General features: G+C 45.6%; 9 protein-coding genes across 9 annotated transcripts; 5 read left to right on the top strand and 4 right to left on the bottom strand.

Annotated features, from left to right (window-relative positions):
- Positions 1-208: 208 nt before the first annotated feature.
- Positions 209-2,602, top strand: KL911_002474 (uncharacterized protein; the record flags this gene model as incomplete). Its single annotated transcript, XM_043197547.1, has 1 exon — positions 209-2,602. The coding sequence occupies one exon, from the start codon at positions 209-211 to the stop codon at positions 2,600-2,602; it is 2,394 nt and encodes a 797-aa protein (XP_043054754.1).
- A 368-nt stretch (positions 2,603-2,970) lies between these two features.
- KL911_002475 (uncharacterized protein) lies at positions 2,971-4,829 on the top strand (the record flags this gene model as incomplete). The annotated part of the gene is made up of 2 exons (XM_043197548.1): positions 2,971-3,083; positions 3,431-4,829. 2 exons carry the CDS (start codon positions 2,971-2,973, stop codon positions 4,827-4,829), a joined length of 1,512 nt encoding a protein of 503 aa, XP_043054755.1.
- A 151-nt stretch (positions 4,830-4,980) lies between these two features.
- On the top strand, positions 4,981-6,327 carry KL911_002476 (uncharacterized protein; the record flags this gene model as incomplete). Its single annotated transcript, XM_043197549.1, has 1 exon — positions 4,981-6,327. The coding sequence occupies one exon, from the start codon at positions 4,981-4,983 to the stop codon at positions 6,325-6,327; it is 1,347 nt and encodes a 448-aa protein (XP_043054756.1).
- Positions 6,328-6,335: 8 nt separating this feature from the next.
- On the bottom strand, positions 6,336-6,986 carry KL911_002477 (uncharacterized protein; the record flags this gene model as incomplete). The annotated part of the gene is made up of 1 exon (XM_043197550.1): positions 6,336-6,986. The coding sequence occupies one exon, from the start codon at positions 6,984-6,986 to the stop codon at positions 6,336-6,338; it is 651 nt and encodes a 216-aa protein (XP_043054757.1).
- A 33-nt stretch (positions 6,987-7,019) lies between these two features.
- On the bottom strand, positions 7,020-7,792 carry KL911_002478 (uncharacterized protein; the record flags this gene model as incomplete). Its single annotated transcript, XM_043197551.1, has 2 exons — positions 7,020-7,358; positions 7,742-7,792. The coding sequence occupies 2 exons, from the start codon at positions 7,790-7,792 to the stop codon at positions 7,020-7,022; spliced, it is 390 nt and encodes a 129-aa protein (XP_043054758.1).
- Positions 7,793-7,865: 73 nt separating this feature from the next.
- Positions 7,866-8,911, top strand: KL911_002479 (uncharacterized protein; the record flags this gene model as incomplete). The annotated part of the gene is made up of 2 exons (XM_043197552.1): positions 7,866-8,409; positions 8,505-8,911. The coding sequence occupies 2 exons, from the start codon at positions 7,866-7,868 to the stop codon at positions 8,909-8,911; spliced, it is 951 nt and encodes a 316-aa protein (XP_043054759.1).
- Positions 8,912-9,013: 102 nt separating this feature from the next.
- Positions 9,014-9,757, bottom strand: KL911_002480 (uncharacterized protein; the record flags this gene model as incomplete). Its single annotated transcript, XM_043197554.1, has 1 exon — positions 9,014-9,757. The coding sequence occupies one exon, from the start codon at positions 9,755-9,757 to the stop codon at positions 9,014-9,016; it is 744 nt and encodes a 247-aa protein (XP_043054760.1).
- A 252-nt stretch (positions 9,758-10,009) lies between these two features.
- KL911_002481 (uncharacterized protein) lies at positions 10,010-11,989 on the bottom strand (the record flags this gene model as incomplete). Its single annotated transcript, XM_043197555.1, has 1 exon — positions 10,010-11,989. One exon carries the CDS (start codon positions 11,987-11,989, stop codon positions 10,010-10,012), a length of 1,980 nt encoding a protein of 659 aa, XP_043054761.1.
- Positions 11,990-12,090: 101 nt separating this feature from the next.
- Positions 12,091-13,755, top strand: KL911_002482 (uncharacterized protein; the record flags this gene model as incomplete). Its single annotated transcript, XM_043197556.1, has 1 exon — positions 12,091-13,755. One exon carries the CDS (start codon positions 12,091-12,093, stop codon positions 13,753-13,755), a length of 1,665 nt encoding a protein of 554 aa, XP_043054762.1.
- Between the last annotated feature and the right edge of the window lie 45 nt (positions 13,756-13,800).

Consider the following 13,800-nt stretch of genomic DNA (forward strand, 5'->3'; position numbering starts at 1 on the left):
AAAAGCCGGCTAAATAATAATCTTGCATCCCTACACAGCTCCACGCACCATCCGATTATTTCGCTAACAGCCGTTTCAATTTGGCTAAATGATATACAGAGCTCATTTTGGTGTAAAGGTGGGACAGAGACTAAAATTGGTGTGAGCAAAGCATACGCTTCCTTTTCCTTACCGATTTCGACTCAGCCGTTTTCTGAACAGTTTACTGATGTTGCACACGCAGGAAGCCCCCACGTTGTACCCCTCGGAAGAGGAGTTTTCCGATCCAATTAGGTACCTGAATACCAAAGAAATTATCAGTATTGGAGAGCAATATGGAATTTTGAAGATCAAACCTCCCAGAGGCTGGCAGCCCCCTTTTGCTCTAAACCCCGATACTTTCAGGTTCCATACCCGGTTACAGACTTTGAGCGAGTTGAGTCTGACCAATCGGTCGAGGCTCTTCTGGCTTAACGGATTTAATAATTATCTCAGGATGAAAGGTAAAGAGCAGCTTGAAACCGGTTTCGCTGCCCTGAAGCGGCCCATAGGAGAGCATCAAAATTATACAGGCGCCAAAAAAGAAGTTCATTTATACGACTTATACGTCGAAAACGAAGTCTCCTATTATAGGGGGAAATTTGAGGACGAAGCCCTTTACCGGGATTTTGTCCAGTACCTACGCTTTTTGAAGAATAAAGGAGAGGAGAAACCTTCCAGAACAAGTGTCGGTTCTCAGATGAAGGAGTTGTTTAAGAAAAAGAAAAGCAACGCGTGTGAAAAATGCGGCAAGCTGGATGAGCCGGATACTATTCTCATTTGCGATGACTGTAACAGAAATTTCCACATGAGATGTTTGGACCCAGTTTTGAAGGAAGTCCCCGATACCGACTGGTTCTGTGACGACTGTCTGAAAGGCTCCTCTGCTGAATACGGTTTCGAAGAGGACTTTGAGTCGATATACACCATTCGAGAGTTTGCCCGTGAGTGCGACGCCCTCAAGACGCAATATTGCAACGAAATGTTCAACGGAAATATGAATCCTTCCGTGGACGCGATTGAAAAAGTGTTTTGGAGACTTGTCGACACGCAGGATGAAGAGGATGAAGATTTTGAGGTCCGATATGGTGCCGATATCCATAACGATGGGCCTGGTGAAGTTTCCGGCTTTCCAACAAGATCACATCCTTTCAAGGAGGAGTATAGCAAGTACCTTGACCATCCATTCAATTTGACAAACCTGCCTTTCGCCAGGGGCTCGCTTCTCAGCTATATCAAAGAGAACCGCGACCAGATATCAGGGATGACCATTCCCTGGATGTACATCGGTTCCATGTTTTCGACGTTCTGCTGGCACAAAGAAGACCATTACACACTGAGCGCCAACTACTGCCATATGGGAGCCACGAAAAAATGGTACGGGATTCCCGCTGCCGATTGCGAGATATTTGAAAGTGTGTGTCATGACCTTTGTCCGGACTATTTTTCCAAACAGCCAGACTTACTACACCAGTTGGTGTCATTGTTGTCACCGGACCGCATTACAGAACTCGTTAGACAGAAATTTGGCCGGAAGATCCGCATCTTCTCTGTCAACCAAGAGCCCAATGAGTTTGTGATCACCTTCCCCAAGGTTTACCACGCGGGCTTGAATTGCGGTTTTAATGTAAACGAGGCAGTCAACTTTACTATGCCGTACTGGTTACGCTATGGAAAGCAGGCCATCGATGAATACAAGCCGGTGAAGAAGGAAAATGTGTTCAATCATTTCAAGCTATTGCGCAATATTTTGGATGATTTACGGGCTAACCGAGGAATGCGGGATGTTTGGTGGACCGACTTCGAGATTTCCAGCATCTCTTCCATGATGAAAACAGCACTTGTCGATTATTTGACGGCTGTGCGCAATTACAAAGCCAAGATCTCCAGCAGAGAGATTCAGTCCCTTCTCCACGGCTTGGAAGTTGTTGATTACCAGGATTACATAAAATCGCGCAAAGAGGACCATCTTTCCCGCCGAGCAGACAAGCTCTTTGGCCGCAAAGGAACAATGAGCACCGAAGAGGAGGCCGATGAGATCATATGCATGAACTGCAAGGCGTACCCGAATTTCAAATGGCTTGAGCTGGACATGCTGAAAAAAGTGCAGCTAGATATTGACAAGTACAACGAATTGCAGGAGTCGCTTTTGCCAACACCGAACCATACGCCTAAGCAGGATCATGCAGCTAGCTTTTTTAGAGAGGAGGATGGGGTGATCATCATCGTAGACGGCGACGATGAGCCTCGCGGGAAGCGTCGCTCGAACGAACCGGATGAAGAAACGCCTGTGAGAAAATCGAGGAGATTGGCCAAGAAGAGCGAGTCGCCTGCTCCTCAGCCAATTGACGAAGCAAAGCTGGAGCATGAAGCAAATCTCAGCCTTTTGAGACGTATAAAGAGAAGAAGAAAGCAGTTTCCAAACTATGGCAAGGTCTACATGTGCCTAAACTGTCTGGAACAACGTCTAGATGACTTCGATCGTGATCAATTAAAGCACTGTGGAGCAGTGTTCCTTGAAAACGAGTTCAGAGAGTTGGAAAACTATCTTACTGACCAATTGGGTGCTGAAATTGAGATTTGAATTTTTCAGTAAATATGACCCCAAAAATTTAATGCCGATAAAATATGTCCGCAGTTTGTAGGTGATCTCGTACAAAAGCTCTCGTAGATGACACAATTCATTCTCAATAGAAGAGCTTTGCTCCATTCAGCGCGGATTTGAAGCTGGAAGTCATTATTCGAGGCGCTTTTTTGGCTGCTACCGAATCCAGCCAATGATATTTTGTGTTGCCTGAATCTTGGTGACACGTTTTTTTAATGGCAGCTGTCGAGAAAATTGTACCAACGAAGCATCTGCTGTCGATTTTCCTTCTTCTTTTCTTTAGCTCTTGTTTATTCGAGATTATTTTCTGACTTGTCGTTATCAAATCGATTCGATAATCAAGAAACATGGTTGCTAGATTGTTTTCCGTCACCAAGAGAGCTACTTTGAAGGCCGCCAGAGCTAATTTAGCCCTTCAAAGAAGCTTGGCAACTGCCGGCCCAGCTTCTGGTAAGATCAGGTAAGTTCATTTCAGATGGCGTCAATTGAAGCTCAAGAGGTTGGCAAATGGCGTACATGCCGATTGTTGAGCGCAAGGGCGCACGATGCTCTGTTGTCGTTGTCACGCCGACCTCTTCCAGCTCGGTTGATTTCAATTGGTTTACAATGCTACGTTTCCGTTTGAATACAGGCGCGAGAGAGATCGTGATCGATTTCACAATGGTCGAAGAGAGCGAAACGGATGGTTTCCACCTCTCGTCAAATCAGAGGAGGGTATTTTTTCGCTCGCTCGTCTGGAAATATTTTTTCGGAAACATCAGGGGCTGCGTAACCAAAATTGTGGACATCAAGACTAACACATCTTAGAGCTGTTATCGGTGCCGTTGTCGACGTCCAGTTCGAGCAAGGCGAATTGCCTGCTATCTTGAATGCATTGACCATTGACCAAGGTAACAACCAAAAATTGGTTCTGGAGGTTGCCCAGCACTTGGGTGAGAATGCCGTCAGAGCTATTGCTATGGATGGTACCGAAGGTCTCGTGAGAGGTCAAACCGTTGTTGACACTGGTGCTCCAATCTCTGTCCCAGTCGGAAGAGGTACTTTGGGTAGAATTATCAACGTCGTTGGTGAGCCAATTGATGAGAGAGGTCCAATTGAATGCAAGCAAAGAAACCCAATTCACACTGACCCACCTTCCTTTGTGGAGCAGTCTACCGAGGCTGAGGTTTTGGAGACCGGTATCAAGGTTGTCGACTTGCTTGCCCCATACGCCAGAGGTGGTAAGATTGGATTGTTCGGTGGTGCCGGTGTCGGTAAAACCGTCTTCATTCAAGAGCTGATTAACAACATTGCCAAGGCTCACGGTGGTTTCTCTGTTTTCACCGGTGTTGGTGAGAGAACCAGAGAAGGTAACGATTTGTACCGTGAAATGAAGGAGACTGGTGTCATCAACTTGGAGGGTGATTCCAAGGTCGCCTTGGTCTTCGGTCAAATGAACGAGCCACCTGGAGCTAGAGCTAGAGTTGCTTTGACTGGTTTGACTATCGCTGAGTACTTCAGAGATGAGGAAGGTCAAGATGTGTTATTGTTCGTTGACAACATTTTCAGATTCACTCAAGCTGGTTCTGAAGTGTCTGCTTTGTTGGGTCGTATTCCATCTGCCGTCGGTTATCAACCAACCTTGGCTACTGATATGGGTTTGCTGCAGGAGAGAATTACCACCACTAGAAAGGGTTCCGTTACTTCCGTCCAAGCCGTTTACGTGCCAGCTGATGACTTGACTGATCCTGCTCCTGCCACCACTTTCGCTCACTTGGATGCTACCACTGTGTTGTCCAGAGGTATTTCTGAGTTGGGTATCTACCCAGCTGTCGACCCATTGGACTCCAAGTCTAGATTGCTCGATGTTTCCGTGGTCGGTCAAGAGCACTATGACGTTGCCACTGGTGTCCAACAAACCTTGCAAGCTTACAAGTCTCTCCAAGATATCATTGCTATTTTGGGTATGGACGAATTGTCTGAGCAAGATAAGTTGACTGTCGAGAGAGCCAGAAAGATTCAAAGATTCCTGTCTCAACCATTTGCCGTCGCCGAGGTCTTCACTGGTATTGAGGGTAAGCTGGTTAGATTGAAGGACACCATCGCTTCTTTCAAGGCTGTCTTGGAAGGTAAGTACGACCACTTGCCTGAAAACGCATTCTACATGGTTGGTGGCATTGAGGATGTCGTTGCCAAGGCCGAGAAGATTGCTGCTGAAGCCAACTAGATCAATTGACAAGTCATTGTATAGACAATTTCTGTTTTAGGCCTATGATCCACCTGAAAAAGACATGATTCTGAAAACTTTAAAGTAGAGTTAGTAGTATCGTACTGAGTTTTTCAAAACCGCGTTCGAAAATATCTTATTTTTTTTTATTATGAACTCTCTTATACAAAGTGCTAGTACCTTCTTCGATCGGCCAGGCTTTAACTGGAAGGCCGTAATATTGGGCTTTTCTACCGCCAGCTTCGTCTTCGAGTCCTACTTGAAGTACAGACAAATTCAAAAAGTGGCAAATGCAAAGGAAGTTTCTCCACTAATCAAGGACAAAATTGACAGCGAAACACTCTTGAAATCTTCCAGATATTCCCTGGCTAAACTTAAGTTTTCGCTCGTTGCCTCGTTTTATTCTCTTGTGCAAAACATTGCATTCTATCAATGTGACCTGCTAGCGAAATTGTGGTCGGGGGCCTCATATCTGGCGTCTTCGTCTGTTCTTCCAGCGGTCTTTGTCGGGTCTACAATCACAAAGTCCTTGTTCTTCATGGGCCAAATGTCTCTGATCAGTGTTGTTTTGAACTTGCCAGTCGATTACTACTCCAACTTTGTCATAGAAGAAAAGTATGGATTCAACAAACTGACTGTCAAGCTATGGCTTACTGATACAATCAAAGAAATTCTTGTTATGTTTTCCATCGGTGCTCCAGTCCTTGCTGGTTTTCTGAAAATTGTTGACTACTTTGGCGATCAATTCATGTATTATCTTTCTGTCTTCCTTTTTGTCGTTCAGATCTTCCTTATCATTATCTATCCTAAATTCATCCAGCCACTTTTCAACAAGCTTGAGCCTCTGGCTGACGGTGAGCTGAAGACCAAGATTGAGCAATTGGCTGAGAGAAACAAGTTCCCATTGGACAAGCTATACGTCATCGATGGCTCGAAGAGATCCTCCCACTCCAATGCTTACTTCATGGGTCTTCCATGGGGCTCCAAGCAAATTGTCATCTATGATACCCTGATTGCTTCATCCGAAGTGCAAGAAGTCGTCGCCGTGCTCGGCCATGAGATTGGTCACTGGTTCCTGTCTCATACGACCAAGCTGCTGCTCATCAATCAGGCCCACATCTTTGGAATCTTCACTTTGTTTGCTGCATTTATCAATAACAAATCGTTGTACCAGAGTTTTGGTTTCTACAAGGAGCAACCGGTTATTGTTGGATTTTTGTTGTTTGGCGACATTCTAAAGCCAGTGGACACCATTCTCGAGTTCGCCATGAACTTGCTTTCTAGAAAATACGAATACCAGGCTGATAGGTATGCGGTGGAGCAAGGATATGCTGAAGAGCTTAAGGTGGCACTGATCACACTCCACAAGGAAAATCTTAGCTCTTTGGACGTCGATTGGCTCTTTTCGGCTTACAACCACAGCCATCCGCACCTGCTTGAACGTTTAAGTTACATTGACCTCGTCGAGAGCGAGAAAAGCGAAAAGAAGCAGGACTGATTTGAAATTTAGTCTACCAGTCGATCTATCATCCTCATGATATTTCGCACCTTTTTTCGCGGAACAAGAAACCACTCTTTATGCACCCCGGAGTTGGCCGATTTGCATCCATCACAATACAGTCTCCCACTGCCGAATAAACTTCTTAGTTGCGCATGTACCTGCTGTTCAGATCTGAATGCATTTAAAGCTTTAAATGCTTGCTCATTGAAGTCGTATTTTTTGTAGCTGCGTAATGACAGACAGCTGAGCCTTTCCATCAAATCCGCCAGTTTATCTCTATTTGACGATACTACTCTGTCAAGAGTCTGTGGAGTCAAGAGCTGGAAATCTTGCTTGCACCGTTCTCTCCACTGGCTCAACCGGCGCCTGACCCGCTGCGTGGTATAACCCACCTTGATCAGGATATGTCGCTTCGGATCAAAAACCGACGTGTGTGCAAAATTGATCTGATTTTCGGGATTGGGATCTGCTTGTCGCAGCCATGTCTGTTTCTTGGGTGAACCCTCGATGAGATGCTTCAAGGTAAATATGTACACGTATCCGGCTTTGTCATTCGGCCCAGCCCCTTGGTTTATATGGTATTTACAATATGCTTCCTGTTTCAGTATTATCTTGCATCGCTCGCCCTTTGCCGTTGTCCCCAAACAACGTTTCATTCGAATAAATTTGAAAATAATATTATCTTTTTTCTAGTCTTTGGAGTTGGTAAACATGTAGCTCTGCTCCAGCACTTCCTTGGCACGGTTGATTTTCAGTGCTAGATACTCCGAGCCGCCTCTATCGGGATGATTGAGCAGCATCATCTTCCTATGCCGTTTCTTGACAATATCATGTGTAAGATGAAGTATCTCACTGGGCTGTATTTCGAGGATCAGTAAGGCTTCTGTCTCATTCATCTTTTCGTCAAATCCTCCTTTGTACATCCAAAATGGGTCCTTCGAATTGATGGGTTTGATGTTAATGTTATTCAAGATAGCAATCTGCTGGGGAGTCAAACGGACGAATTTGGAGTAAGCGGAAAGCGCCGACTTGACGGTCAAGGCGGCAACTGTAACCCCCACACCGATGATAAGAGGCAACACCTAAATGTTAGAGTCTGCTTATGTCCAAACTTACCATTGCTCGAGACACAGACGCTTCTGGTCTTTTAAATTTGGACTTTTTAAATATACAGGAATTAAATATTTTGGAGTATCCTGCAACATTAAATATGTCATAGCAGTGAGGAGATGATAAACGGTAGTCGAGCTCTCGATCATGGAGGGAGTAGAACCAAGCTATTAGATACCCAGCATAGGGGCCGTTAAGACAAAGCGGCGTCACAGCTTTAAGCGCGCCAGCTTCGGACGCCTCTGGGGCATCGATCGACTAGATCTAGTACACGCTATCTTCGAATACTGTTCCAAACTACGGTATTGTAGGCTACGGTGCGCACTTCAGTTGGTGGAACAGTAGGAAGCATGATCTTTGTCGGTTCCCAGATCTAAAAATTTCAGGCTGTGTTAAACTATACTCTGTTAAATTCGTGCTCGATAATGGTCAATAACAAGCCCGCCCAAAGTCAGACATCAGTATCCAAGTCTCCATCGGCGCTGATGCTGGTGGTATGTATTGCGGGCATATATGGTTCGTTCCTTTCCTGGTCGTACCTCCAGGAAAAAATCTCTTCCAAGAACTACTCGTCTGACGGTGAAGCCTATTTCAAAGCACCACTGATTATCAACAGTGTGCAGGCGTTTTTTGCAATGATCGTGGGAACAGTGTATATGTCGGTTAAATCACGGAGATTGGAAACACCTTTTCACTTCCTCTTTCGAGACGCAGAGCTGTTACGGAATTTTGTGCTCATAGCATTGAGTCAAGCTGTTTCTTCGCCAATTGCCTATCAATCGCTCAACCACCTGGACTATCTGTTCTACTTGCTTGCCAAATCATGCAAATTAATACCTGTCATGCTGGTCCACCGACTTCTATACAACTCCAAATTCCCCCCCTACAAGTATGTGGTGGCAGGTCTGGTGACTTTTGGCGTCGTGGTGTTTTCCATCAGTAATGAGACGAAATCCACCAGCAATGACGGTCGCATCCTACTTGGATTCGCGTATCTTTTTGTATCGCTCCTACTTGACGGGCTAACAAACTCGACTCAGGATCAACTGTTCTCGAAAGCTCAGTTCGAAAGAATCACCGGAGCTCATCTCATGGCCGGCCTGAACTTGCTCAACGTGGTCTTCACATCCACATACACAGTCTTATTTACGCGACAGCTGAGCTATTTCAAGCAGTTCATGGCCAACAATGGGTGGGAAGTGGCGCAGGATATCCTAATGTTCGGGTTGCTGGGATCTCTTGGCCAAATCTTCATTTTCTTAACGTTGGAGAACTTTGGCTCTCTGCTACTAGTCACAGTCACAGTGACGCGCAAGATGTTTTCGATGTGTCTCAGCGTGTTTCTTTTTGGCCACAAATTGAACGCGAGCCAGTGGTTCGGCCTCTTGACCGTCTTTGTGGGGATATTCCTGGAATCTTTCTACAAGATGTTCGCGCATCGGAAGAAAATAGATTAGACGTAGTATATTAAGTTGTATACTTTTTGCTAGTAATACAGTGATATGCTCATATACACAGAAGCCTGGCTCTCAGGCCAGTGGAAGAACTGAATCATCAAGATGCTAATGAAAAACTATCGGTGCGCCAACTGTAACAGGCACCGTGCTGCTCCTATAGAAGACGGAGTGGACATTAATCTTGTAGGAGACAAATCTATTTGGTTTGGTCTAGAGATCGAAGACAGCACCTTGGATGTCTCTGTCATGCTGGTGTTAAGCTGGGGCTTAATAGGGGTCATAAACGTGGAATCGGAGCCCAAAAGCGTGGAATCCGATTGATGGATCGCGTTTCGAGGCACAGGAGGAAGCTTGGCCTTGTTGGCGCCATTGGGAGTGGTAACAAAGCGCGAAGGAGATGTCTGGGCGACGCTGTTCAGAGTTGAAACTCTTCTATACTTCAAAGACGCCCGCTTCAAGTTAGCACTGGTGGCTCTTTTTTTAACAACGTCATCCAAGAAACTGACACCTCTCCTCCTCGTTTGTCCAGCTCTGCCATTTCTGTTCAAAACAGGAGTTGAGGAGGCCAGGAGGTCATCTAGCGCGTTGGACCGACGGCGCTTAGATATCGGAGAACCGTGTTGTCTTTCTTTGCCTGGAACCTTGAGGCTACTCAGTGGCACGTCCATTTGGTTGGTGGTGACCTTGTAGTATGCCAGCTGTAGCTTGAGCTTGAGCATTCTAGCTCTTTGGAGTTTGGGAGACATTTCTTTGGACCCTTCAAATGAGAGGACATGTTTGCTGCCGCTCACGTCTGGTATTCTCAGAGCATTGTTGTCCAAGCTTGCCAGAGCAGGTCTTGTGGTAGTCGTGGTAGTCATGGCTGCTCGTTAACCAGTTTATCCACCACCAATGCTAGTAAATGAAAGAACGACGAAGTTGTTAGATATGCCACACGCTTGAATAAACAAAATACTCGATCCGAGGGTGTTTGTTTTGGAATTACCAAAATAGTTACGCTACCCAGAAAAAATAATGGTAAGCCATGCGCGACGAATACACGAAAAATAAACGAGCGAGTTGCGCGACGGGTTTTTTGTACTAGCCGGAGTCCTGCAGGTATACGGTTGTGGCTAGAAGTCAAGCTCACCGATTACCTCATGCAACTTAGTAACATAGGTGGTGTTGATGGTATCTCCTCTACCGCTCGCAACGCGTAAAACCATCTCGTTCAGATCTGCACTTCCAAGAATGTCAACATGCTCCGCCGTTTTTGCACCGCCTCGAATATCGAATCTATCGGGCTCGTGCTTCATCTCCACAATTGTAACCTTCGAATTTCCCGGATTGTACATGTTATCTCCTTCCTGCGACCACTTGTGGCACATTGCGTGTGTCATTAGTGAGACCGTGCCATCGCCGTCGGAAAGAAGCACGCTCTGCTTGTTATCGGTGTCAATCGACACGTTCAGCTTTGATACATCCTTGTTCAGCTCCTCGCGGTAATTGTATGCGCGCTCTGTAGGGTTTCCAACACCATAGAAACAGTAAATCTTCATATCTGGCGCGTTAGGTAGGGGCACCTCCAGCGGATTGATCCATTTGTTGAATTGCTTCTCATTTTCCAAAAGCTCCTTTTTCGACTTTGCAACACCGTTGGAGTAGTGCTCTAATGTTCTGCGCGTAAACCAATCAGGGCCCTGCTCAAGCAGAAACTCAATGGATTGCGAAACAGTGAGGTTTCGTCTGGAGAAGTCTCCAACTTCCTCAACGAATCGGATGAACTTCCCCATTGTTTCATTAGCTTTTTGACCGTCGCCTGCGAAAGCGTCGTCCGGAGCAGACTCAAGATTTCCCCAAATCAGGTCTCCTCCCTTTGGTATCATACTGGCAATGCCTCCGAAGGACTTGAGCATGTCCAGCCTCTCTCTCCGAGAGAAGAATTTCTCCAGGCCCTGAACAGCAAGGGCGTTCAATTGGACAGTGTCTTTCATTTCTCCTGAGAGCAATGCCACGATCGCCTTGGGAGTACCCAATAAACAGCCCGAGATGTCAACAAACGCCTCAATGTGGTCATTTACCCACTGAGGACCACCATTTCCAAAATGTTCTCCTTTAGCTTCAACCCACTTGAGAAAATAAAATATCACCTGGGCACCCATTGAGTGACCGTAGAGCACGGTTTTCTCGCCATTGAGCTTCTTGCTTAACTCGATCTGAGATTTGAGCTTTGAAAAGTAGCCATCTCTTCTCTCCAAGTCCAGATAACTCAGTCTCCAATCATAAGCAGCGCTGAACATATTATTAGGGCCATATCCTATTACAGCCAGATTTTGAAGGATCTTGTTCCATATCCAGTAGCCGGCCATAAAGAAGTCCGCTGCTTCAAACCCTTGCGCTGCTCTCAACCTTATTCCTGGGGGGTCTAGTCCTGTTTCCGGATCTAACATAATATGCTTAAGCCAGCAAGCTTTATCCAAAAACATGGTCCTTATCATATAAAACGATCCCCAGAGTCTCTTTCTGAAATGAGGCTCGCTTCGACAATCCTCAGTGCCCTCTAGTCCCCAACTCTCTATTCCTGTACTGATGACACCGGGTACCATGATAACAGGGTGTTTTGCCTCAAAGCCTTCTTTCTTCAGCAGTCTACCAATTGCAAAAGACTCACTTGGGTCATGGAAGTCTTCAGTGCCGGTCTCTTCCAGCAAGCTTTGCAGAGAAGTAGGAAGTACGTCTTTCCAATCTTCAAAGTAGCCGCTGAGAGTCTCGAATTTGATTATGGAATCGAAGTCGGGTAGCATATCGTTATCAACCATGGATTTCGAGCCGAAATAAAGAGCAACAACAACACCAAAAAATATACCAGAGACAAACATAAACCGCTTCGTCATCAAGAAGGTCCTTGCTTTAGACCTATCATTCCCAGGGATGTTGGAGTCTTTTGTCGCACTTGGAGAAACTGTCGCAGGTACACTGATTTCAAGAATCTTGCTTTCATTGTCAATGACACTATGTACCGAAGCTCCGATCTCGTGAGCGGAAGTTTTCACTCCATTGTCTCCCTCAAAATTGCCGGCTCTTTTGGCTATACTTCTGCGTTTTGGGGGCATTTGCAAAAACCGGTGAGAGAATAAGGAGCCTTAATTTATCTAAACGAGATTTTATGAAATAGAGATTTGTGTTAGAGGTAAAACACAAAATTACGCATTTTATGGCTGTCGACAAGGATAACGAATTCCTTAATTTTGCTCCCTTACTGGACCAGAATTCTGCTCTGGACGATGCCAATGATGATGAACAGCTGCCTCTGCCTCAGTTATTGGCCAAGATCATTGCACAGCGAGGGTCCTTTTTGGACATTTCCGAGGACAAGTTGAGAGAGGAAATTGAAAACGAGCAATTGTCGAAAGAGACAGCGACTGATCAAGACGACGTTGAGATGGAGGCGGAACTGCCGTCTACTCAGGAGCAGCTCAGGTCTTACGAAGAGTTTACGAAAGTTAAACAAGAAATTATCAACTCTGTCCACTCTGCTTTGAACGAATCGTCTTTATCATTGGACTTTGTTTCCCTTTTGATTTCCTGTGTTCGTCCAGCGGCAGGTTCGTCATCCATGTCTCCTCATTTGAAGCAACACATCAAAATAGGATCTCTATCAAGCGACAAGGTCGACCCTCCAGAAGATACTGAAAAATTGCAGCTGGACATCTCAAAAGTCGGTCGAGGCTGGAAGTTGGAAAGTCTGGAGCGCGCAGCGGCAAATTTAAAGTCTTCCAGCTCCAGACTCAAAGATGAGGTGGCAAAAGAGAAAAATTTCTGGTCAGGCATGGTGGAGGTGCTGAAGTCGAACGAGGTGATCACGAGTATGAATATAAAAAACACCAGAGAGGTCTGTGTCAAGTACGGATATGGGGATGCCGGATCAACGTACTACGATAAGGGAATAGGAATTCTGAAAAAAGACGCGATCACCGGCAATCTCTTTTTCGAGAACTCTGCTCCAGCTAAAGAAGAAAAACGAGACAAGATTGTCAACGTCCGGATATATGAGAAAAACGGAGAGAACATTAATCTGATCGGCGAATCCAACCTAGAACCGAGATTGCGCACGTTTAAAGAGAAGGAAGGTGTGATAAACGAGATCGCAAAGGCAAGATATTTTCTGTTTGAAGAAGAGTTGTTTTATCAATTGCTCCGAGAGGCCGCAACTCTGATATCTCTCCAGGTATCCGCAGAGGAAGATAAGATCGTGATAGATCTCCATGATGAAGTCATAGAGATCACACAAATCACGCCCGAAAAAGTTCATGCTCCCGCAGACCTTCCATCAAATGAACGAGCAGACCTCATCCAGATATACTTGCGATTGATGCTCTATGCAGAGCACAAACATAATTTGGACCAGCGAAAAATACCTCCTTTAGCGTTGGACACAGAGTCCCAGAGCCCACCCCAGACATCTTTCTTGTCGCTAATTCGTCCAATTATCGTTTACAATCGCCATGAGCGCACGTTGGATTCCGTACGCGACGTGCTGGAATCTATCATTTTAAACCTCTTCGAGAACGACAGAACAAAAACTAAAGATCATTTAGCAGAACATTTGAAAATAAACAAGCATTGCAGCGAGTCATCTGCACGCTCGAAAGATCCCTTTGCGCGTATTAGCACGCCGCCTGCCTCAGTTCTGGAACTCGCTACTGACTCACTGTTGGTGCGAGTCAAGCTGACCTCGCTGTTTGCATCTGCTTATTCGGTGATGAACCTCACATTGGAAAACCGGACCGGTTCCACGATCTTGGATGTGACTCTTAATGACGTCAGAGAGCTAGAGGATTGTTTGAACTGGGCAGTGCGCAACCATGATTCCATATAAATTATATAAGGCTGTGCGTCCCCATATGCGAAGTGAAGCTCGTCT

Source organism: Ogataea haglerorum (assembly GCF_019207285.1).
Source record: "Ogataea haglerorum isolate 81-453-3 chromosome Unknown 81-453-3_NODE_6_length_583072_cov_95.821986, whole genome shotgun sequence".
Taxonomy (NCBI): Eukaryota; Fungi; Ascomycota; class Pichiomycetes; order Pichiales; family Pichiaceae; genus Ogataea; species Ogataea haglerorum.